This window comes from Trachurus japonicus, chromosome 24 (assembly GCF_045865225.1).
Source record: "Trachurus japonicus isolate A0001 chromosome 24, Traja_1.0".
NCBI lineage: Eukaryota > Metazoa > Chordata > Actinopteri > Carangiformes > Carangidae > Trachurus > Trachurus japonicus.
In genome coordinates, this window is record NC_140930.1 from 25,790,180 (window position 1) to 25,813,902 (window position 23,723).

Below are 23,723 nucleotides of genomic sequence, written 5' to 3' on the forward strand. Positions count from 1 at the left end.
CCTAAAATAAGGAAATTGTCCATAATTGGCTTCCTGTGTAGTTTCCCATATGTGTTGATTTGTGCAGGAAATATGTGAGAAGCCCTGAGGGAGGACGTACCTCCATCCTGAGCGCTGAGGACGTTGAGAGCGAAGAGCATAGCGTTGGAGAAGGTGGTGGCCTCCTCCTTGCTGGCGAAGTTGAGGCCATAGACCTGCCGGGCGTCCCGCCACTGGTGGAAGGTCGGCGTGGCCTGGTTGTACTTGAGACCCTTCACTATGGAGTAGTTGATAACCACCTATGAGGGAGGAAGATAAACATCCATTCTTCGATGAATAGGAAACATGATCAATATTCTCTGATTTTCTTAAAGCAGAAGTAAATGATCCGGTCATTTTGGCTAACTTCTTGTCAGCCGATGGAGTTAGCAGTCCCCGCCCTCGTCCCTACGTCACCACATTCACGCGCATCCCTTGGTTGCACACACAGAGAGGACCGCCCCTTTATGCTGTTCTCTCTCCTCATTGGATAAAGGTTGTAGGATACAAGGAAAGTTTTCTCCTCGGCTTACAGCAGAGCAGAGTGACTGACAGACCCGTGTTTCAGACCAAACACTCTATAGAAGTGATTGCTGTCGGAAGATATAACTATTTAAGACTTATATTAACACAAACATTCCGCTTACTACTGCTTTAAAATGTCACAGAATTAATCACACTGTGTTTATAAAAATTTAAAGATTTAGGTTTTCATAAGTTCCACTGTAAAAATGAAAAACAAAGCATTTCTATAGCAGCAGTCATGGACAGAACACTTGTTAAAAAACCTCTGATACAACAAGAACTATTATATGTATAAAACACTGTTGTGAAAAATACACTGTTACTCATACACGGACAACCTTTTGACCAACCTTTTGAATTACTGATATCCTATAGAAACATTTATGATGTGTATATGTGTATTTTCTTCTTTTTTTTTTTATTCTTTCTGGGACTTTGGAAGTGAATGACTTCATGGATTTTCTTTTGGTGAAGATGTTGTAATGCTTTTCATTTTCTCTGTTGGATTTAATGTGGACCCCAGGAAGAATAGTCTTCATCTCAATGAAGACAATGAAGACAATAAAGACAATGAAGACTTTTCCAAAGATCCAAAATAAACAATAACCAATTAACAATAGATATAAAATAGATACTTTCTTTTATACTTTATGAGGATAATGTGTATACTATGTGTCCAAAAGTCACAATAACTTATCATTTTTTTCTCAGGTAATTGGTAGGTCATTTGTATCTAGAGTGGAGACAGTAGTAAATAAAATACAAATACAATACAATATAAATAGTTACTGAATGCAAATACATTAAATAAATGTTGCATAAATATTCCAGACAATAAACAGTGTCTGCAATGGGATTTGGTTCCATGAGGATATGCAAACAGACACTCCATTGATTTGAGGGTTTAATGTTGTTCTTGTATTTTCAATCATCTTTATTGTCGTCAGTTTAATTCTGTGTTTGATTGTTATTGTGTCTGACGAACCCAATTTCCCTGTGTCTCATCTCTACACACACAAACACACATGATTGAGATGCCGCTTTAGGAGACTGACAGACGGCAAGAAAAATCCAGTCACAGCGGAGAAGGATTAGTGCTACTAAAGACCTTTAATGAAACACACACACACACACACACACACACACACACACACACACACACACACACACACACACACACACACACACACACACACACACACACACACACACACACACACACACACACACACACAGTACACACACACACACAGGCTTGTTTCTCTATCCCTGTGGACAACACTCATTGACATAACAGATTTCCCAGCCCCTTATCTTAACCTTAGCCGTCCAAACTAAATGCCTAACTCCAACTCTAACGCTCACCAGAACTTAATCATGACCCAAAAGAATCAAGTCTTTATACTTAACAAAGCATAATGACATGATGAAAGTTCACAGTCTGCGCAACTTTTTGGTGTGATGCCAAGAACCACACAGAGTCTTTTAACAGCAGCCAGCAGCTGTACAAGTAACTGTTCTACAACCACCATGTTTTCTTCTATGCAGCGATTTGTGACATCACATCTTCACTTTTTCTGACACCAGAGCACATGTGTGTGTACAGTAACTGTGTATATCACCTCTACCTGCTGGTCCTGCAGTTTGACGCCCACCACTCTGAACGTGTTGTTGGCAGTGTTGTGGTAGATGTTGATGCGGCTGAATCCCTGCTGTCCAGGCTTGATGGGCACCCACTTCTTACTGGTGTCATCGTAGACCATGACCGAGGCCCGAGCCTGGCAGATACTCTGCTCACTGGGGGTGAAACACAGAGGCAGAGAGAGCACAGAGACAGTGGGAGTTAATCGCGGATATACTGACATACTGCATAATGCAACAATTTAAAATGTAGCGTGTTTCTAAAGTTACGGACTGACCAGTCTGACAGACGCTATAATCCAGGACTGTATGAAAAGGAAAGTGCATCTGTGCCTCTAATAGAATTATCTGATAGTGACTTTAGCTTCAAAATGTCCTTTAATAATAAAACAGGATGTTAATTATTTGTTTATTTAAGGATGTAAGTGACATAATTGCAGTGAACAGGGCAACAACTCAGTCTTCTAATCCTATGTTACACTAATAATCTAATCCAAATGTAATCAAGAGCTTGTTCAGCATCTGTTTATGTTCTTAATGAGAGGCGATCGCAATGCAGTGTGTGTGTGTATGACCTCCAGTGTTGGGTCTGCCTGCTTGCCAGTCTGACTTAATAATCACAGCCCATGTGCACGAGAGCGTGCACACACATACACACAGTAAACAGCATTGCCCATTACATTAGGAGGAGTTGTTTCGTGACCTTTACCGTGTGTTTTCCAGACAAAAAACACATTCAGACTCTGCAGAGTGAAGGGGGGAGAAAAATCAAGGAACAAGTACACAAGGGATGAGGAGGAAAAACACAGGGGAGGAAAAGAGAAACAGTTTTGACTTGCAAATGAGAATAACAAGAAGAGTCCCATCTGTGTCTTTGCCTCTTTGCCAAGCTAAAATTAGTGGATCAAACCCTGAGGCCAAATGAAAGAGCTGCGTCAGAGAAGGAGAGAAAAGAGAGCAAGAGGGAAAATTCCTGGCTTTTTTAGATGCAGCATAACATACGGTGAGCAAGAGATGGTAGTGCTTCAAACTGATATTTGAAGGATACTGTTAAAAATAATAGTTTGACATTTTGATGATAGGGACGCACAGTGATGGACCTGCTGAGATGCAATAATGCATAACTTTTTTTTAAAAGTCATATATTGAATGACAATGACCTCCCAGCCAGGTTCACTGTGTCCTCTGGAAACATTTGTAACGTGTGCTGCTTATGAGCAAATGTTTATGATGTGTGTATTACCTAAAGAAGAATTTAATTGCATGTTTCATTGTGTTGCTGTTGTCAAATTCAACTCGCTGTGTTTTGTCTATTTGTATGTTTTCTTAAGCTGAGCACTCAGAGCCACAATGTTACTCTCAGGTCTTGTGACAAGTAGTAATTGATTTCTAAGCCATGGAATTTGGTCCAAACGTTCATGTTTCCTTCATTATTTCATTCATTTATTTTTTTCACACAAGTCATGAATAGAAGTATAATGGATCAACATGTGACAATGCAATAAGCTCCACAAGCTTGTGAGAGAGCCTCAGTCACAGAGGGATCAGTTGTAATAATTCCCATTAACCCTTAACTTTATTAATCCATTCAAATGTTAGCATGCTGACAAGCCAAAAGAACACAGTAAACACCATGACTGCTAAAAAAAAAAAAAAAGAAAAAAAAAATCAGCATATTGTTGTGATTGTGAGTAGGCATGCTGATGTTAGTGCTCAGCTGAAACCACCATTCTAAATATAGTAGAGCTACTGGCTGCACACCTGTCATCTTGTTCTTTATGTTTTGTACAGAAAAGCAAACACATTGGTGTTAAGTAAATAGGCTATTGTAACTGAATTATAACAGGGCAGCCTTTTCTGCCAGCTTCCATTTTTTTCCCTATCTGCTAAGCTAGGCTAATCGCTCTCAGGCTCCAGATACAGACATGTCAGTTTAACCAATCTATTTATTTAACTCCTGCCAAGAAAGCGATTAAGCCAATTTTTCCAAAATGACATATTGTTCTAAGAGGCTGGGAGATTTTAATACACTGATATTAAGATATTTTGTCATTCTGCTGGCAGAAAAATGACCTCATCCTGGGATAGAAATGACCTAAACATGCCTTGGTGAGGGAGAGAATGAGGAACATACAAGGCATGTGACTGTGCCTTACACACAGCACCGAATAGCAACATATTCATCCCTTCTGAACATAAGTAGCTATTATCAAAAAAGGAGCAGCAGGCTAACATGAGGATAAAGAAAATAACATTAGCTTGTCTAGGAAAGCAGCGGGAACTTGTAGGAGCAGGATCCATTTAAATAACACAACAAATGCATTTTTAAGCCAAAGGAATTATAACTTTTTTTCAGGTCATGTCGGACACGTTATCCTCCATTACTGGATTTGACGTTGTGCACACATTTGAAATCAGCTCAGCAGCACCAGCAGGGCAACTGTGTTTAATTTATTTTCTTTAACTTGTCAACTCTGTTAATTTTTAAAAAGGAATTCTTGGCAACTCGCTGAAAATGGCATCGAAGGCCCAGAAGCATGAATAAATGAGGTTCTTGTGCTAAAAGAGACTTGGGCAGGAAAAACGGAGGAGACAGGGAGAAGGAGATGAAGAGGTGGGGACGGAGAGAGAGAGAAGCTGTGAAGGAGCTGAGGCGACAAGAAAACAAGTTTTCTGATTGACAGTTATAGGACACACACAATAAAACACTCTTACATGCATTACATGCACGTGTACACAAATGCAGGAACCTATACTGGTGCAGATTGGCCCATGCTGCACTCGTTGAAAAATTAACAATTGCTCTGCAGTGCATGAATAAATCAGATGCCTCTGAATATACCTTGACAGCACACACTCATGCACAGGACATATGCAAGCACAGGACACACACACAGACGCACCCACACACACATTTTAAATGCCATCCTCCTTGGTCTGCTCATGACCAGCCGGTGCCACAGTAAATTCAAGATGACAGGGGCAGAGACAGAGAAATCTCTTCTGAGAGCTGCTCAGGAATCCTCTCCTCCACTCACTTCCAGAGAAATAAATGGTCCAATCACAGAGCAGGATGACTGATGCAGGGAACTCATGTACAAGTGTTTGCCCCTGCCCCTCTATTCTGACTGGACTCTGACACATCACAGCATAACCTTACAGACAATAATGACCGCACCCATAAGAACGACTGTATGCACGAGAAATGAGTGGTGGGTGCAGTTCTTCTCTCCAGTGCAGAAAACAATATTGTCTCAAACTATCAAACTCACTAGAGTGTCCTGTACAGCCTGAAAAATAACATTATATACTGTCGCTATCAGTGGGTTTCACATTTGCTTTCCAGCATTAAACATGTTGAGTTAATAGGTTAGTGTGTCTGTCTAAAGTCAGATTAATGAGGATTTGTAATGATAAACATATGAATTATTCATCCACTCTGCTGAATGTTCTGCAGGGTTAAAAAAAATAATTATCGGATCCTTTAAAAATACACACACACAAAGCAACATGGGCTCATTAAGTTGTTGTCTTCTGGGTCAGAGATCATCTCAGGGTTAATGGGATGCTGTTTCATCCAAACTCCTCCATCATTTTCTGTGTTTTTTCACTCATGCACAAAATCAAAACAAAATCTTTTACATATCCCCAAAGTCTGCACGGCGCACGTCGGAGCAGTCATCTCTTCATTACACCTCCTTCATCGCTCATAAGGATGAGTGAGTCTGCTCACACCTGGACCAGTCACATTCACTCAGGATAATCAGCTGTGTCAAAGCGTTCAGTTCCCCTCTCTATTTCTGGTGCCAAACTTCCTGTCTGCATGCACTAAATTTACCCTGCTGGCTTCAACTCCTCTGATCTGGGATGAACGGCGCAACCACAACAAGCCGTTACCAGACAGGGATGCACACAGGTGGAGATAAAACTCAAGCGCAAAGAGGAGATAGAAGTGTGGTTTGAAATATACACATAAGAAAACCCCTGAAGCATGGAGCATAATTAGCACTTTGATCCTCTCCTTTGCTGATGAATTGCCAAAAACAGAGAAATGTGGAATTTAAATTTAGCACAATAAACTGTTTGGTAATGGCATTTTGCAAAACAGTACAGCTGAATATAATAATAATAATACTAATAATCATTATTCTCCACGATGAGACCATTTAAAGGCTCAGAAAACCTTTGCAGGTGTTTGGAGTTAATCAGCTGATTGTGACGACATTGGGTTACAATAGTGAACTTTTTCACTATATTCTGATTCTTTGAGATATTGAATTTGGGGTTTTTATCAAATGTAAGCCATAATCATTACAATTAAAAGAAATAAAGACATGAAATATTTCAGTCTGTGTGTAATGAATCTATATAATATATTATTTTCACTATTTGAATTGAACTATTGAAATAAATAAACTTTTCCATGATGAACCTGTATGGTCACATTCCTTTATTCTATTGCTGTTGTGTCAACTGGTTCTGCAATCACAAGTTTTTTTTTTTAATGATGTCTATTAGATTTTCATTGGAAATGTGAGTGGATGGACTTTGACTTGTGTGTGTTTCTCTGAATAAACTCCAGCCAGAAGGTCAGTTCAGTATCAGTCAGTGCGAGCCTTTGTTAAGTGAGTGTTACATAGAAAAGTGCCTGAGCATCGCTCTGTTGTCTCTCTGTGTGTGGACACACTCCTGTCAGTGTGTGTGGCTGTGAGTCTCCTCACATGTCAATCCTTTAACTGTGTTACACACTCTCGGACTAATCTGTGCTGTCAGAGGGTCTCATGTACGTCTCAGTCTCCGTCCACGCGGCAGCAGGCTGCAGCTCCTACACCACCCTGCAGATATCACAACATCAAAGCTATTGTGCTGCTCCACTTTCCGGGGCCTCCATGCTCAAGGCAGCGGTGCGCTAACAACAAAGAAGACTGCCTGAAATAGAAACACACGCACACACACATTGCCGTATGCAAATCTCTTGGTATATTCACTGTATAGAGTCATATCTGAACGGAAAGGTCACCAAAACATAGGTGACCCATGATCACAAGCAATTAGCTTGAAAAAGCTGACCAGTTGATGCTACGGTGGAGAAAAAGATTTTGCACAGGGAACATCAGTTCTACTGCAACTGGTCTTACAGTAAAGTCTGTGAATTCACCTTTAACTGTAAAACCTGAAAGTCAAAGTTGTGTTTCTGCAAAACCCTGTTGAAATTAGATCATGCAGCCAGGACCATACACTGGCATTTCACTAACAATCAAACTGTGTTATGCATTTTAGTTGGACGGACTTCATCTTCATGAAGGACAAAGGAGACACACTGGTGCCTGTGACGGATCTGTTGACACAGTGAACCCACTGAAACCAGCAGTGTTTGGCTTGTTATCTCTTGCCAGCGTTCATCATCATGATGAAACAGAAACATAAACAGGAACTTAAACTGTCAACACAAACGGAAAATAATCTTTGGTTTGACAGTGCTGCAGTAAGTAAAGACAACATAAGCACATAAGCACAAAAAACTGAGACAAAATGATGCAGAGACATACAAGTAAAATGTTTTTCGATTTCTACAGCAAATCCCTGAGGAAATGTGGAACTCACTTAAAGAAAGTGAAGATCACCTACAGTTTTTCACATTTCTGTTTTATTTGAGGCAGTAGAGAGATGCAGTTATGGAGTGTGGTTATAAAGCAGACAATGTAATTGTTCCCTAACAGGTTACAGAGAACTGAAGCAATCACAGAGAGACTTGTGTTAAATGATTTGCAGCTCAGAAGGCTGAACAAGGCTTAAATCACAAAGAGACATAAAAGATGCATAACATACTGCTATATACTCAACGTCAGCTTCTTCAGTTTATGATGACACACGCAATGTATTATCTTTTTCAAAACAAACTGACTGGATAATGTCCATATGGAAAAGTTCCAGTGGGCAGCAGTGACAAGGAGATCAAACGTCCTAAACTGATCTGATAGATTAGTTTGACCAGTGATGCTGCTGAATCCAGAACACGAGGTTAATGCACAACAAGCCTCCTGATGGCAACAGGCAAACAGCCTGAATCAAAGCTTCTGTCAGAAACGACACGCTGTCAGGACAAATATATTGTGACTTGACACAGCAATACAGTAATTACACCATGAGGCCAGTAGATAAAGGGCATTAGGCCATTATAGGCTTGTTATGGGCTTGAAAAGCATTCTTTTCAGCTGACAAACACATTTGAACATAACACCTCTTACACACACCTTCCACACGTGGAAGCATGCATGACAGAACTTGATGTGAAATGGTGCAAGTGCATCTCAGCTGACTGTCATGTTGCTCAGTCCTCTCTCATTCACCCTGCCACTCAAATACAAATAACATCTGTGTTTGCAAACACAAAATATGGGAGTTAGATACAAGGTGGAGAAACTGACTCATATACAAGACATTTCATTTGCAAACTAAATATTAGATTCTTCTCTGAGATTTGTTGCTTCTCATTTCCAAAAACAACAGTCTAGTCAGTACATGCAGTACACTTGCAGCACTGATCTTGAGGAAAACAATCAGCTTCATTATGCAGTAAGATTTGGTTTAAACAGTCCCAGTTAATATAGCTGAGTGCAGACTGAGTCTGACTCCTGTTAATTCCCATCCCTCCTTTCCACCTCAACAGCTTGAGGAGATTTTAGTCCATACTCTCCCTCCAGGTGAATGACAAGACAGAAAATCAATTTGGGACTTAACAATATTCTGCTGAGAGTTTTTTTTTTTTTTTTGTATCTGCGGTTCAGTAGTAATGAAAGAGGAGGACTGCGGATCACATAAAGTGTCTTTGTGTCCCGCCGCCAGCTGCTTAGAGGGAACAGCCAAATCCTAGGAGTTCTCTGGCAGAACAATCGTCATCACAAACTGTTTGTCTTTTTGTCAAACTGCTGTACAAAATGCTCTGTGTTCCTAGACAGGAGGAGATGATGGAGAATCCTCTGCCTGCAAACTGCTCAAAAACTTCTTGTATATGCACACAAGTAGGGCCTATGTCTGTATGTGTGTGAGTGAGTGTGTGCATTTCTGTGCATGTGAGCATCATCTGCACGAAACATCAAAGCTGCATAAAGCAGAAAAGAGCAGCTGACACCTTAAACATTTATAAGCTTGCCAGGGCAGAGCTACAGTACATTAGCAGTGAGACTGAGCCTGAGCTAAACTGCAGCTTTCATAGAAAATGGGATAAATTGAGCTAAATCGCAGCTGCAATCCAACCACAGGGGCCAGTTGGCGCGATGAGGAGCCACTTTGGTTAAATGACATAAATTTCAACTTCCATCTGAGTCTCTAAACACTCGTCTACTGTCAATCAGAACTTGAGGAAAGATACTTGATTGGTGAGAGAAAGAGTTTGTCCCAGTTGCTGCTGCAGTCAACTGTGTTTGCTCTGCAAAAAGTAGAGTACAGGGAGCGTGTCCTCCTGAAACTTTGTAAAATGATCAAAACAATTTGACATGCAAATGTATTCTCGCATGGAAAATTCAAGGACAAGGAGACTCATCTAGAAGCAGCACTTAGTAGCACGGCCTTAAAAAATAGTTTTAAAGAAAGCAAATAAGTTAGTATTTCCTAAGGTTTTTGTAGAAACCTTCAGGCAAAATCACTGTCTTGTATTATCATAAAAACTTTTACAAATGTGTTTTGGACAAATTTGTTTGATCTAGTTAAATGTAACATTAATGTATCTAACATCAGCTAATGAGCTAATAAGCCACCTAAACCAAAATGCTAAGGAGGAAATGAATAACACAGCAGAAGAAAACAGAGAGAAAGACAAACAGAAACAAACTTCCTCCAGCTCCACTCGTTCAGCGATCAGTCAGGCCTCATCATACACCAGATGACTAGCAAATATTTTGTTAAGATATGTGGATTTTGATGTGTCACTATTTGATATGACATTAAAAGTATGTATCTGAAATAAAAACTAATCATAATGTCTGTGTACAGTGGGTGAAAATATTATCATCTTCAGTAGAAGCTGTAAATTAAATTCTAGTTCGACCCTCTGTCCTTTGCATCCATTTATTTGTATAAGAGGGGAGTTGAAGTAGCATTACACTGTGTGTGTTGCATGTTTCTGTCCCATGGTATAAATCACAGAGTGTTTATGTGTGGAAGCGTGTTTATGCGTGTATCTGTGAAAAATGGTCTAGAAGAAAGTAAACTGCCAGGCTGGTTTGCAGGACAGTTACATAAGCAGCTTGCTCACTTGCGTATTTGAGGTTTTGGTGGTGAACGGGGAGGAGGTTGGGGAAAAAAAGATGAAGTGGGGAGACTAGAAAGAGAGAGAAGAGTCAGAGGAGAGGAAAAATGGGCCTGCACTGACAGCAGACTTTCAACAGCCTGCCGGCTCTAATACAAACAGTTATAAAACAACCCAAACTGCTCAGCTTGCAAAGGAAGCGTCTAAAAATAACCCTCCCTGGCTGAATTAGGTTACAAGTTTGTGTGGAAATCATCGTCACTCCGTTGTGTGCTTGCGTAAATGTCATAGTTAAGACAATTTTGTGACTCAACGGAGAGGATGGGGAAGCTGAACCGTGACTCAGTAATAGTATTATTGTTAAATATGACACTGCATATTAGAACCAAAATAGAGCAGCGGTTTTAAAACTTCATCTCTGTGGACCCAGAGTTTTAAATCATCTCTCTCTGGCCCAATTTTTGCAGGCCATTGTTGCAAGCTAATCTAGCAAACTGTGCACCGCTTTAGACCACTGGCACAGTTAGGGACATTTCCTGTCAATATATACTGCAGCCAGAAAATAGCAACATAGAGGAACATGCCAGTGTCTTTGAATGTTTCAGCCCATGAGTCACAGATTGCATGTATTTCTGGTTTAAGCTACGCTAGAGGCAAAGCAATGTGTCTGCCATGTTGGTCTAGGCTAAATATCCCAACTACAAAGATGAATTGCCATAAAATGTGGTTCAGGCATCCAAATCTAATGACTTTGGGAATCTCCATATTTTCTCCTAGTGCCACCACAAGAGTGAGATATCTACTCATTTTGATGATCCCCTCACATTTCCTGGAGCTCCACTGGCAGGTCAAATTTTACATTTATTCTGTGAATTATCTTGATTTATGATGGGTTGGAACAAAACCACCATGAGTGACTGGGGTATGAAGTAACATATTTTGGCAGCTATGGACAGATTTACATAAAATTCGATGCATTCAGGAATTCCCTCAAGGATAAATTCTGATGAGGCCCTTCAGAAGGCTCTTCCTCATCCCCCCAACATCCGAGGACATTGGGAGATGGAGAAAGCTGTGGCGTGCTTGATAAAATAAGGAAAACACTGTTATGTCACCATTACAAATAAAGACCTTGAATCCTTCTGCAGAAAATGTGTGTGTAATCCTGTATTCATTTCCACATTTTTTCTTGATACACCGCTATGTGATGTGAAGTCTGCTACGAGGGTAATTCACAACCATGCTAATCAGACAGTGTGTGTCTGAGCGTGTGTGTGCATGCACTTGAGTATACTCAACTTCTGTGTATTTGAATGCACGCCAGAGCCTGGAGACCCCGAAGAGAAGACACATGCACGCACACACACATACACACACCTAGACTCTTATGCCGACTGCTGAGACCACGCAAGAGCACGCTAATCTGTTGGCATGACAACTGGAGTGGAATATTTGCTTGGCCTAGAAATATGGCTGTGAAGAAAAGATGAATGAGCAGCGAGATATAAATAAAAAACAGCAACATTAGCCGACAGACAGTCTGCTCTTTAATTACAGACCCCACTGTCTCTGCAGCATCACTACACAATGTCCTGTCTCATCCTCTGATCGTCAAATCGCCGTCTCAACCATGCTTTTGTGTGGGTGTATGCATCCACATGAGTGTGTGAAAGTCAGTGTATGTAATGCTATGAAATATCATGCTAATGTCCTAACGGCTGTCGCATCGCCTCCAAGGCAGACACTACAGCTCTGCAGACCATAAAGGATATTTATAACTTCTTGCTGTATCTAATGTACATGTTGGCTTGCTTTGGGGGTTTTCACTTTCTTGCCACACTACACTACACTAATAACGCCTTAAACATCTCTGACAGTCCATAGAGGTCATAGGGGGAAAAAAAGTCACATTCTGGTCTCATAAAACACGTCTGAATTTATGGTTTAATTCCAGCTGAAAGCCTGTGGACGGAGTGCAAAGACGAGGTTTCTTTTACTGCTGCTCCACATGATCGCATAAAGCATTTAAGAGTTTCCTCAACTCTGAGCGCTAATGCCGGGACTCTGAAAAAGCAGCAGCGGTGGGGAAATCTTGCTGGGGAGGGCTGAATCCAGGGGTTTTAATGTGAGGTCAGGTGCTCCGAACTTTTATGTTTGCCCCAAAACCTGCATGCATTATTAAGAGAGACGGATGAGAAAATCTTGGCTGTTGAGTTAAAAACGGTGTGTTTGAACTGGAGGTTGGAAGGAGGATGTCATTTTTGATTGTGGTTTCAGGCTACATGTATTAAATCTAAAAACTCCTGAAGGCCTGCTGTCACATCAGTAAAACAGCTGGTGCAAAAGGTCTAGACGAGAGTTGGTGAGCCTACTTTGAACTGTTGTCTCTCATCCTCTCGACTTATCCCCCCCCATCACTAGTAGAGAGCGACAGGCAGAACAATAGAAATTAAAGAGAGGACTGTCTGTCTGGTCTGACCTCACTTGGCTCATATCAGAGAGGCAGAAGAGAGAGTGGAAAATAACTGGAAGCCTCAGTGGTGGAGGATTTAGACTTGGGATGGTCCTTTATGTCTCTGCAAAGACGGACAAATCCTCTGACATAACATAAGCATCGGCTGAGACAACACATGGTCCATGGATCCCTGATGAGTCGACTGCAGCATTAAACAAACACATTAATCCGTGGTGAACTGAGTGCAACCTGGCACACAACCTGAGGTTTTGATAAGGTGCAGGCAGATCACATCAATATCCTGCAAGTGTGTGAGAGGAATTTGACATTTTGGAAGACAGGCAGATGAGTTAGATGAGAGGATCTCCCCCACTCCTGTCTGTTCATTAAATATGAAGCTGTAGTCAGCACAGCAGCCGATTAGTTTAAAGACTGAAAAACAAGCAGTCGGCCTATTAATTAGGGAGCATGACATGTTCTGGTAGATAGATGGCTGTTTACCAGTTTCCTGTTTTTTATGATAAACTACCCTTACTCTTACACACTATTAACTTGGTTGCAGCAGTAAGCTTTTTCTACCAAAAATGTGAGCAAGTTTTACAATTTTATTTGTGGATTTTTTTAAAACCCACAAATAAAACCCAAGTGACCCCTTTCCACCACTAGTGCAGCCTTTCTGTTAGTCTGTTGTGCAGAGTGGTAAAACAGATCGGTAACATCTCATCCCTGTGTTGGGGCTTCTGTACAAGTGCCAGGGTTTCCATGTGAGATGTTTCGATTGGCAATTGTGTTTTTAAAACTTATGTAACCTACTCTCAGGGCAGCGGTGCTGGTTTAGCAGCATCCTGAGCAGCTGTTTACACAGGATGTTATAGAGCATAGAAGGGGTTGAATTGCTGTTGTTATGCTAAAGCTGATAAATACATGAATCGACTCGGTGTGGATGCCAATAACACACTTTTCCATTGACAACGAAAGCCCACTGTTAACTCGTCCTAGTGTTTGTTTGTTTTTTGACCCGTGAAACTCAAGAAAGCAAATAAGCATTTCCCAAGATGTTCCCAACTATTCCTTTAGAAACATATAAATGGTTTTAAATCCAGCAAGACAAGCCAGACATTCCTGTCTAGTTGGCTCTTTATGGGAATCTTGATCTTGGCTTAATGAGCATCCACAGGAATGTTTAATACTGAGTCTAGAGCCTCTGGCCATCCTCGTCTACCTCCAACAGGAGCTGAGTGCTACTGTAATCATATTAGAGGAATCAAACTTTGTTGACCTCCACTGGTGAGTGAGTGCGTGTGCATGTAGGGAGGTCGGTCATTCTGCCAGTCAGACCAGGAGACAGAATCAAATGGTTGGGCAAAGACACTCAGACCCCATGCTGAGCGGAGGAGGGAGAGAGAGTGAGGGACAGAAGACATAGGAGAGGAGAAAAAGAAATGAAGACAGAAGGAGCAGAGAGATACAGACGATATGTGAGTACAGTGAAGAGTGGGGGTGGGTTTTAAAAATGCATGCATCTCCATTTGGTAGACGGGGAAAAATTTTCCCAGCTGAGAGAAGACAGTAGGTGAGAGCATAGCTGGAGCATTAACACTCAGGAAACACATTTCTGGTCCATGGAGGAAGAAAGCGAAGAATGAAAGTTGTGGGGAGGAGAAAAAACGAGAAAGGAAGCTGCGTGGATGCCCCGAGGCTGCACTCTCTCTCCCCCATGGTGCCATTTAACTGCTGCTACTTACTGTGGAGCCTCACACACAAACACACACAACGCAGACATGTTTACATGTGATCCATTTTTACAGTTGAGCGTTTGCTGAGGGCCATTAGGTTAAGTGTTCTCTATTGCAGGCCTCGTAGTCTGCATCACACACTCGCAAGCGTCTGTAATTGGCGGACTCGCATTCCTCCTCTGAAAAATACACGATGCGAACGCGAACATGCCGTCATCCTCTCCGTGCCACAGATCATCAGTCAGTGGATTGCATGACCCGGAATGTTTCACAAATTTCCAGTAGTGCTTTCTTGTGTTTGACATTCAAGTGCAGTGGACACCATCTCTAATCTGTCAGACCACACAGCACAGAGGGAATAAAACAGACATGTGGTCTCCTCCGGGAATCCTGAAAAACAGAAAGTCCCCCCGCCCCCCGCCCCATCAACCCAAGACATAATCCTCAAGCAATAACTTACATTACAGCGGCTCTTGGATTTAAGTCAAAGGCTTTCAAGGTGAATGAAGTGACTGAGCTGAAGGGAGAATCCAGTACAACTGAAATCCTTTTTTTTTTGTGGGGGGGGGGGGTCAGAAAATCCAAATATATCTTGATTTAATCTGACACTTGGAAAAGAGCAGCCATCCTCTATCCACATCTCTGCTTTCATGATGAATCATATCTGGTTGTTGGCATAAGCCATGTTGAGATATGTTGATGTAAAACGACCTGTTCTCCGAGCTGACCATGTTCTCCAGGCTGAACAACAGAGCAGGACGTTCACACAGGTGTCATTGATAAACATTAACCAGTACATTCCAGCTAGGTGAGCTACTTCCACTGTCCTGGCTGTTTGGACCCACTCGTTGTCATGACTGAGCCGTCGTTAGCTTAATTTGTTTCACCTGTGCATCTCCTTCTCTGACAAATATACACAGTCACCGTCCTCCAAGGCATTCACCAAAAATATGATCTGACACCACTTTTGGCGGGGAAGTTGTTGGTGCTATTCTAACTGTGTCTGTCAGTGCTGTTACATATAAAATCTTCCAGTGCTTTTGCTGCGTTCATTACAACTCGGAGGTCGGAATTCCCAGCTCAGAAATTTCCGACTTCCGACATAATTGCGTTCACGCTGCAGGAACTCGGAAGAAAAAAAAAACATGGATACCTGAAGGAAGTTTGGCGTATTGTGGCTCATAGCTGAATACAGCAGTAAATTGTGTTTATTTTGGAGGAGAGGAGACGCTGCAGATGAGTGCACATATAATGTTACAGCCTTGATAACAGTTAAACGTTATTTCCCTCATATAAGAGGACCACAATTTCACACCATACAACAATCACAGCTTAATATAAACATATTTCATATAGGCTACTGCAATAATACACAAAAATATGCATTCAAACCTCAACAAATAACTTAAAATGTCTAAATTCTAACCGTTTAAGACGAGGGCTGCCATGTTTTGATGTTTTCGTGACGTCAAGTCGGAAAGTCGGAGCTCTGATATGATACCCGAGTCTCCGACCTGTAATTTCCGAGTTTGACGCCGTTCAATTCATTTTTTACAACTCGGAGCTCATTTTTTTCCGACTTCCGAGTTGTCTTGAACGCAGCATTTGGTTGAGGTTAGATTGCTAGGTTAAACTAAAAAAAAAAAACATTAGGTTTGAGAAAACTCACAGTGATGATTAAATAAAACCAAATACGGCTGCCAATAGGAAATGGAAAACAAAGCGCTTGCTTCAATTTAATACTACACTGACCCAAAAATCTACCCTGACCTCTAAGTACTGTACTGTGATTTTGCAGCTCCAAAACAGTGTGATAATACTGCCTTGGTAACTGTATTGGTAACGGAGGTCCTGTAAAAGAAATACTACTGTAAGAGAAAGACATTTTGCATATGATGCGCATCAGCAGTGACAAGTTAAAAATGTTCATGTTCTGAAATATTTGCAACATTGTATCTGTTGTTGCTACACTGTACACACAATTCATATTCACAGCGTCACGTCTTTCCTTATACGTCATCACTCAGGGTGGGTAAACAACTGTATAACTGCCCTGGCTGCAAGCCATACAAACGTCAAGAGTCTGATAAACTGCTTTCCTTTAATTGCTTCCCGGTTGATACAGATTTAAGGAAGGCATGGGTTGTTAACCTCTGAAGGGACATCAGGCCATATTTCAAAGTAAAACAACATTTGGGTTTAACTGATTTGAATTAATTAGCTGCAACTGCTAACATTAACTGTAACGTTATGTGACGGCGTTGAATCTTCCCACCCCAAGGGCCGACGTAAGCAAAGATGGCGGCGCTGTGAATGTTGACTTGCATACGTGTTCATTAGCTTAATGGCATCATTTTTGCTTGTAAATTAATAACTTTTTTGACAATTGCCCAATGTTGAAATGACCAAAATCTCACTTGTCTGTTGTTATGTGAGATCCAGTGGTAGACCACACCTGAAGGTAGCTAGTAATGGTAGCCTAGCCTATATTATTGCAAATGTTAGCATTGGTTAAAAATGGCTCAAAACAACAAGAGATGTGTGTTTTTATTATTTGGCAACAGGATTTTGTAATCGTTTTTCTCTCTGTTTGAGATAGACTCTAGCATTTGAATAATTTTAGGAATTTTTATAGTTTTAGATTTTGCCAGTAAAAACAAGACACATGCCCAACAAATCAGGCTGCTACATTCACTAACAAGCAGCTAAAAAACGACACAGACCATTAAAGTGAAATTATGACCTGCTTTAAAAACTTTTTGACACAGTCTCAAACACAACACTAGACTGAGCTGGTTGTGGAGGCGCTGAAGCAACAGGCCTGTTTCTCTTCCTGTCTGTTTGTTCTTATGGATCTCTGTGCATACATGTACTGTATGTGAATGTGTGCACTCGTGTGTTGGCCTGAGCTGGTTGTCATGGTTATCTGGCTATACTGTGGCTGAGTGAGTCTACCTCGGTCACCATGGAGCCTAGGCTCTCTCCAATATCTCAGCATCCCTCACAAAGGTTTTTCCAAGGCGTGTGCCACGCCAAAAACATGCTCAAACACATTCTCTCTTTTTATTTTCCACACAATCACAATTTTCTCCTCCAATTCCACATCCATCCATCTCACTGTTCCCTCCTCACATTTACAATTCACTCTCTTCTCCTTTTGCTTAGCTTTGCTTTTCTCACCATCCCCCCTCTCTCCCCTGATCTCGTATTTTCTCTCCCTCTCATCGCATTTCCCTCCTCTCCTTCTCTGTCTCTCTTGGTTTTCTCCCATCTCTCCTCCCCTCCCTCCCTCTTACTCCAGCTGTAATAAACCTTATTAATAATATGGATTATGCTGCTGTGTAGCTGTATCCATTTCCTGTTCACAGTGTGCTGAACTAACTTTTAGGAAAAATATGAAAAGTCATTAGTGCGTGCGTAAACGGATAAAGCTGCTGGTTTGTTTGTGTGTAATAAAGTCTCTCTCTCGCCTGTTGTTCGTTTTGATTGCATAAAATCTGATTTGTGGAAATTCAATATTGCTTAAGGGTTTGAATTGGTTTTGTAGAAACACATCACACTTTAAACCTCTTTAATCTTTATGAATGCATGCAGGATTTGTGTGTATGTGCGTGTCGCCCTTACGCGTCTCTCTAGCTCTAGCAAAGATGTGGGGAGGTGTGAGGCTCGGTCGGAAATGTGTGAGACTGTAGTTTTTTGCTTTTTTTCCCATTAAAGCTGCAGTCGACACACGCACATCAAAAGCTGATATTTGCTGACATTTCCTGATGTTTTGCTGATGCTGTAATTTCACAGATAGCCACGGAGGTAAAGCTGCAGTGGATCGAACCTCTTTAATTGTTTATTAGCCTTTAAACACAGTGGAAATAAAGCTTCTGGCCAAAAACGTAAAGACTAATCTGAGTTAAAGAGAGCAGCCATGACACGTATGGGATCACATTAGAGTTTAAAAAGGTGGTAAATTAAGTCATGCCCCTGGGTGGCTCGAATGAAGTAACCAACATAGCAGGTCTGTGTCTCTTTTCTCAGGTTTTGCATCACGGATAATTGAAAAATTAGTTGTATTAGTTAGTTAGTTGCCCTCTTTCCGTCGTTGATGTTGCCCTGCTGTGAACCGACTCAGACTCCCGTGGAGCCATCGGGGAGCTCGGCCAGGCCGTGATAGTGACACGCTGTAGCCCCATAAAGTCGCTCCAGCCCGGAGCAGCGGCCAAACTGAAAGCTGCTTAGTGTGGCAAAACTCTGGCTGAGTCCTTTAAAGCTGCACTAATCAGAGCTGTTAGAGGAGGAATCGGCAAATGTATCGCACACCAGATTACAAGGAAATCACACAGCTGTGGACGGATGCATGGCGATGGATGCAAGACATATGGAAGAAATAATAACATTCATGTGAGAAGACAAAACATTTTCTTGCGCGGATGTCACACAGCATCAGGTTCGACTTCTTTACACGCCTGAATGCAACAGCTCCATTCTGCACAATTACACCTCAACAAGACAAAGAGCAGGGAAGCTGTTGCATGTCTGAGCATGCGTCTTAGAGCGCTCTGCAACCATGACGGCAGGCGTCGGCTGTGGATTCAACAAGACGTCCTGGGCACTTTTTTGATTGGAGAGGAAGAGTGGCAGAAAAAAGAAAGCGAGCGAGACGCAAACACAGAGAACAAAAGAGCCACAGAGGCGGCCAACAAGAGGGCTACAGCGGCCACAGGGCCCTGGATGGCAAATATCACACAACCGCGGCACTGTTACCCCCTCCGTCCAAACTTGGCAAGGTCCTTCTTCGGCCATCAATGCCCTCTGATTCTCCCAGGAGCCTAACACTTTTTTTCTGCACAGCTAGCTCTACACATTAGCATGCAGCCCCATCCCCCTGCAAGGGCAACCAGCCGCTCACAGCAGCACTCATCATACACAGAAACGTTTCATATGCAGCAGCAGCTGGGGATCTGTTGGGCAATCATGATGCTCTAGCTACAGTACATTCTGGGTGGATCTCAAAGGCACCTGACAGTGACAAAAGCAAATGGAGACACAAGAGCTGGATGGCTCCATCATTCAGGGGTGAGTGATGGATGTCTTATCCATTAGTGGATCCAATATAAACACCTTTCCCCACCCTTGGAGTCTTACCTGACTTTGAACTCAGTGAGCTGTGGCTGCGCCCCTGGTTCAGCACAGTAGATCTGGGGGAAGTAAAATCGGTGCGACTGGAGGTTGATGTCCATGGTGTCCACACAACGCGGCGGACGCACAGGTCAGCCCTTGCCCCTCCACTCAAAATCAAATGGAACAAATGTCCGCGTTTGTTGCGTTAGTTGCTTTCTTCTTCTCCTTTGTCTTCCTCTCCGTCGGGCCGATGATCTCACCAAAGGTCGGAGTTCAACATCCGAAGCATCCCATCGGCACCTTCTCCCCAAACGGTCGCAGGGCTTGCAGAGCGTTACCGCCAGGAAGGCATCCCCCTCCTCTTCATCTCCTCCGTGCACTGAACATTCAATCACCTCTGCTGCCCGGCACCAAACAGGCACACTAACCTATTTCCCCACTAGCAGCCACTGTGCAGTCAGCAGCTGTGAGCACAGGAACAAAGATGACTCCAGTAAAAGATGCTGCCTCCTAAAGAATCAGGAGAAATGACAATAATCCTGGTTTTTCAAGCACCAATTCATCCTTTAGGTAGAAGAGGAGTGAAATTAGTTGAAAATTGCAAAAAAGAAATTGAACTGTGGGGGAAAGAGAGGCTTAAAAAATGAGAGAGTATCCCTCAGCCACACACACAGAGGAGACTGAATGTGAGATACAAGTCCTTTGGTTTTTACGCTTCAGAGGCAGAGGAAGGGGGGAAAGAGAGAGAGATGGAGATAGAGAGAGATTCCCGTTGCTGTGAGGCGTTGCCCTCGCACTGCCTCTCCTCTCTGTGTCTCATTGGATTACCTCCTCCCTCTCCATCCCCCTCTCTTCCCTCCTCCTCCCTGCATCCCTCCCTCCCCTCCCCTCCCCTCCCAGCTGTGACAAGAGCGCTGGGCCGCCAGCCCCGGAGGCTGCTGGTGCTGCCCCTCCTCCTCCTCCTCCATCCTCCCTGCTCACTCCTCAACCCCCCCTGCTCTCCTCACCGGGCTGCGGGATTGGCTGAGGCGGGAATGCGTAAGCCCCACATGGAGAGAGGGAGGAGAGGCGAGGAGGAGGAGCAACAGATTTTTAATTCATCTGATGGTTCCCGTCTTTTCTCACATATGATTTGAGGTGGCATGCCAGGCTGGGGTGGAGCTCCGGATGCCACACACACACACACACACACACACACACACACACACACACACACACACACACACACACACAGACTAGCACATACACACACTGATCTGACAGCTTATACTGGATGTTCATTAACAGGAAGGGACGCAGGTGGAGGAGAGAAGGCAACACAGCCTTCTGTTGATACTTGGTAATGTGGTTCAATTGCCTGTGAACATGATGAATATAAACCACACATGTACTGTATCTCTAAAGATGCATTTGCATGGCTGTAAAACTGAATTAAATCAAATGCATCAGTGTGACATGAGTCTGCCGACAAAAAGCAACCAAAATCTGAGTGTGTAACGCCAACATTTGCCCCCTCTGATATTTCCCTGCTCCATTTATGCAGATGCATGTAGATTAAATATGATATAAGCAGTAGTGTGTGGCCATAACACTAATCTTCTGTCTAGGTTCCACATCACAGCAGTCTGCCAGAGCCAGTAACCAATAAATCCTTCCCATATTTACTGTACATCCTCCAACATCCCAGGAAAATATCCCACCCGTGGCCTCTTTCTAGTACACTTCGCCCCGCTCACAACACCCACATCTGCCCTGCTGCGTTTTGCCAGCAGGCAATTTGATTGATTGGACTAACTATAGAAGTGTTGGGTGACATGGTTTGCCCTGTAATCGGTGTGGACGGCAGGGGACATGGCGATTTGACAGCAGTTCAGGGCGGTTTACTTGCCTGCCGACAACAACGTTTAGTCACAAGTATTATTTTGTGCCAATAAAATTTTATCCTTGTTCGTCTCACATCCGTGCAAAATTAGTTCTCATATTTGTCAGACCCCGTAAAAACATATTTACTTCAAGTTGGTAATGGCTGCTTGCATTAAGTTGCATCATGTCGTCTCCTCACAGGAAAACGGCTTCAGTTCAGCTCCACACACACACGTCTGCACAGATCCAGAGTCACACCCACTATATTCAGTTTGCCCTAACAGAGGTCTGGACGTTAAACAAAGAATGATAAGAGGTAGTTGAGCTCAAAAATCACTGAAGCATGCATTTCCCATAATGCAACTCAAAAGCACATTAGAAATCTGTCACCTGCTAAACCTATGTCATTTTAGCTCCATGCCCCAGTTTGTAAAAAGGTAGTAAAACAGATCAAAATTTCACTCATTATCTACTCACCCTCATGTCGACTAAGGGCTGGGAGAAGTTTCAGAGTCCTCCGTGCCTTCTCTGAGTTACAGCGGGGCTCCGTGCTGCACTGCATATCCATATGATGGTTGAGAACGGAGCTCACTTTTCTTTGTCCAAAAAGACACACCAAAAAACATCCAAATACCTCCATAGTGCTCGTCCGTAATGTCCCTCTTGTATTGAAGCCCCAACATGAGAAATTGTTCTGAAAAAAATTGAATAAGTGTATTGTGCTTGTTTGTAGCAGAAGCTCCCAGTGTTGCTCTGCCGGAATCTCGTGCGATTTGTGGAGCCGTGAACTGGGTGTCAATGCAAATCGCGCGAGATTTGGATGGACCAGGAAGAGCAATGCTGGGAGCTTCCGCTACAAACAAGCTTAAAACATAGACCTAATTTTTGTCGGAACAATTTCTCATGTTGGGGCTTCAATACAAGAAGGACATTACAGACGAGCACTATGGAGGTATTTGGATGTTTTTTGATGTGTCTTTTTGGACGAAGAAAAGTGAGCTCCGTTCGCAACCGTCATATGGACATGCAGTGCTGCACGGAGCCCCACTGTAACTCAGAGAAGGCACAGAGGACTCTGAAACTTCTCCCAGCCCTTAGTCCACATGAGGGTGAGTAGATAATGAGTGAAATTTGAATTTTGGGTGAACTATCCCTTTAATGACATCACCAGTGCGTTTTTTTTTCTATAAGCTCTTCCATGTTATATAGCTATATAGGTTAAACCTCTGTTATGAGTGGATCTCATCATGATGAATACACTGAACTTCAAATAAAACATTATTGTGCCTCTGTTCTTTAGCTTTGTAAAATCAGATTTCTGTTGTGACTTCATGAACCACTGGTCTGGTTATCTTCCCTACACCACTCCACTCACAGTAAAATCCTAAACCGTTGCCTCCGACACTCATTTCAGCTGCTGAGACCAAAAGACTGAAAGGTCAGACCATTACTCGGGAAATGTTGCATAATCGCGTCGCGTAATACCTGTAATTACAAATTTAGTCTCCAACTAAGACCCAAACTTTTTTTTTTCTAAATACAAGCCAAAACAAATCTGCCAAAGCGGTGAAATGATTAAATCACGCATGCTTGTGTGTGAATCAGGTCTTTTCAGAAAGTAAAATCTGTGGCATGTGTGTCATTTCCTCTGCCAGAATCTGTCTTTGGGAAAATTCCCCAGAGAAACCTCAACATAAACAATTCTCTCTCAAAGAGAAAAAAGCTCATCTGGGTTCGTACATGAGCTATTACAGTGGCCAGAGAGTGTCAACACAGATTGTTTGCAGGACAGTGAAATTAATTAGGCTAATGGCTTTCCTCATGAAACTGCTCACTTTGAAACAGCAGTGGCAAACTGGACGATTTTTATGTTGTAGCAAATGCATGAATGGTCTCTAAGGCAGCAAAAGGCAGTGAAGGACTTACCATCATATTGTAGTTGTCACAATGGACAACGTGAGAGTGTGAGTCTGTCAACTGAGCAGAGGAGAAACTGTGTCAGTGAGAAACAGTGAGAGAGAGTGACAGATCAGAGGTCAGAGAGAGGGGAGAGAAGAAGAATGATTGTACGGTGAACTGATAAAGAAGTGGGATAGAGGAAACGACAGATGGACAGACAGGTAGA

At 42.5% G+C, this 23,723-nt stretch overlaps 1 protein-coding gene across 4 annotated transcripts in view; it reads right to left on the reverse strand.

Annotated features, from left to right (window-relative positions):
* evlb (Enah/Vasp-like b) overlaps positions 1-23,723 on the reverse strand; it is a 48,827-nt gene that overhangs the window by 13,451 nt on the left and 11,653 nt on the right. For 2 of the 4 annotated variants that reach the window (XM_085771190.1, XM_085771191.1), the window contains exons 2-3: positions 2,172-2,340; positions 101-278 (exon numbers count right to left, since the gene is read on the reverse strand). In XM_085771190.1, the coding sequence (XP_085627316.1) occupies positions 101-278; positions 2,172-2,340 (347 nt within the window). Of the gene's footprint in view, positions 1-100; positions 279-2,171; positions 2,341-19,759; positions 20,534-23,723 lie in introns of those variants that run through there. The other 2 variants (XM_085771188.1, XM_085771189.1) reach the window with 2 other exon arrangements.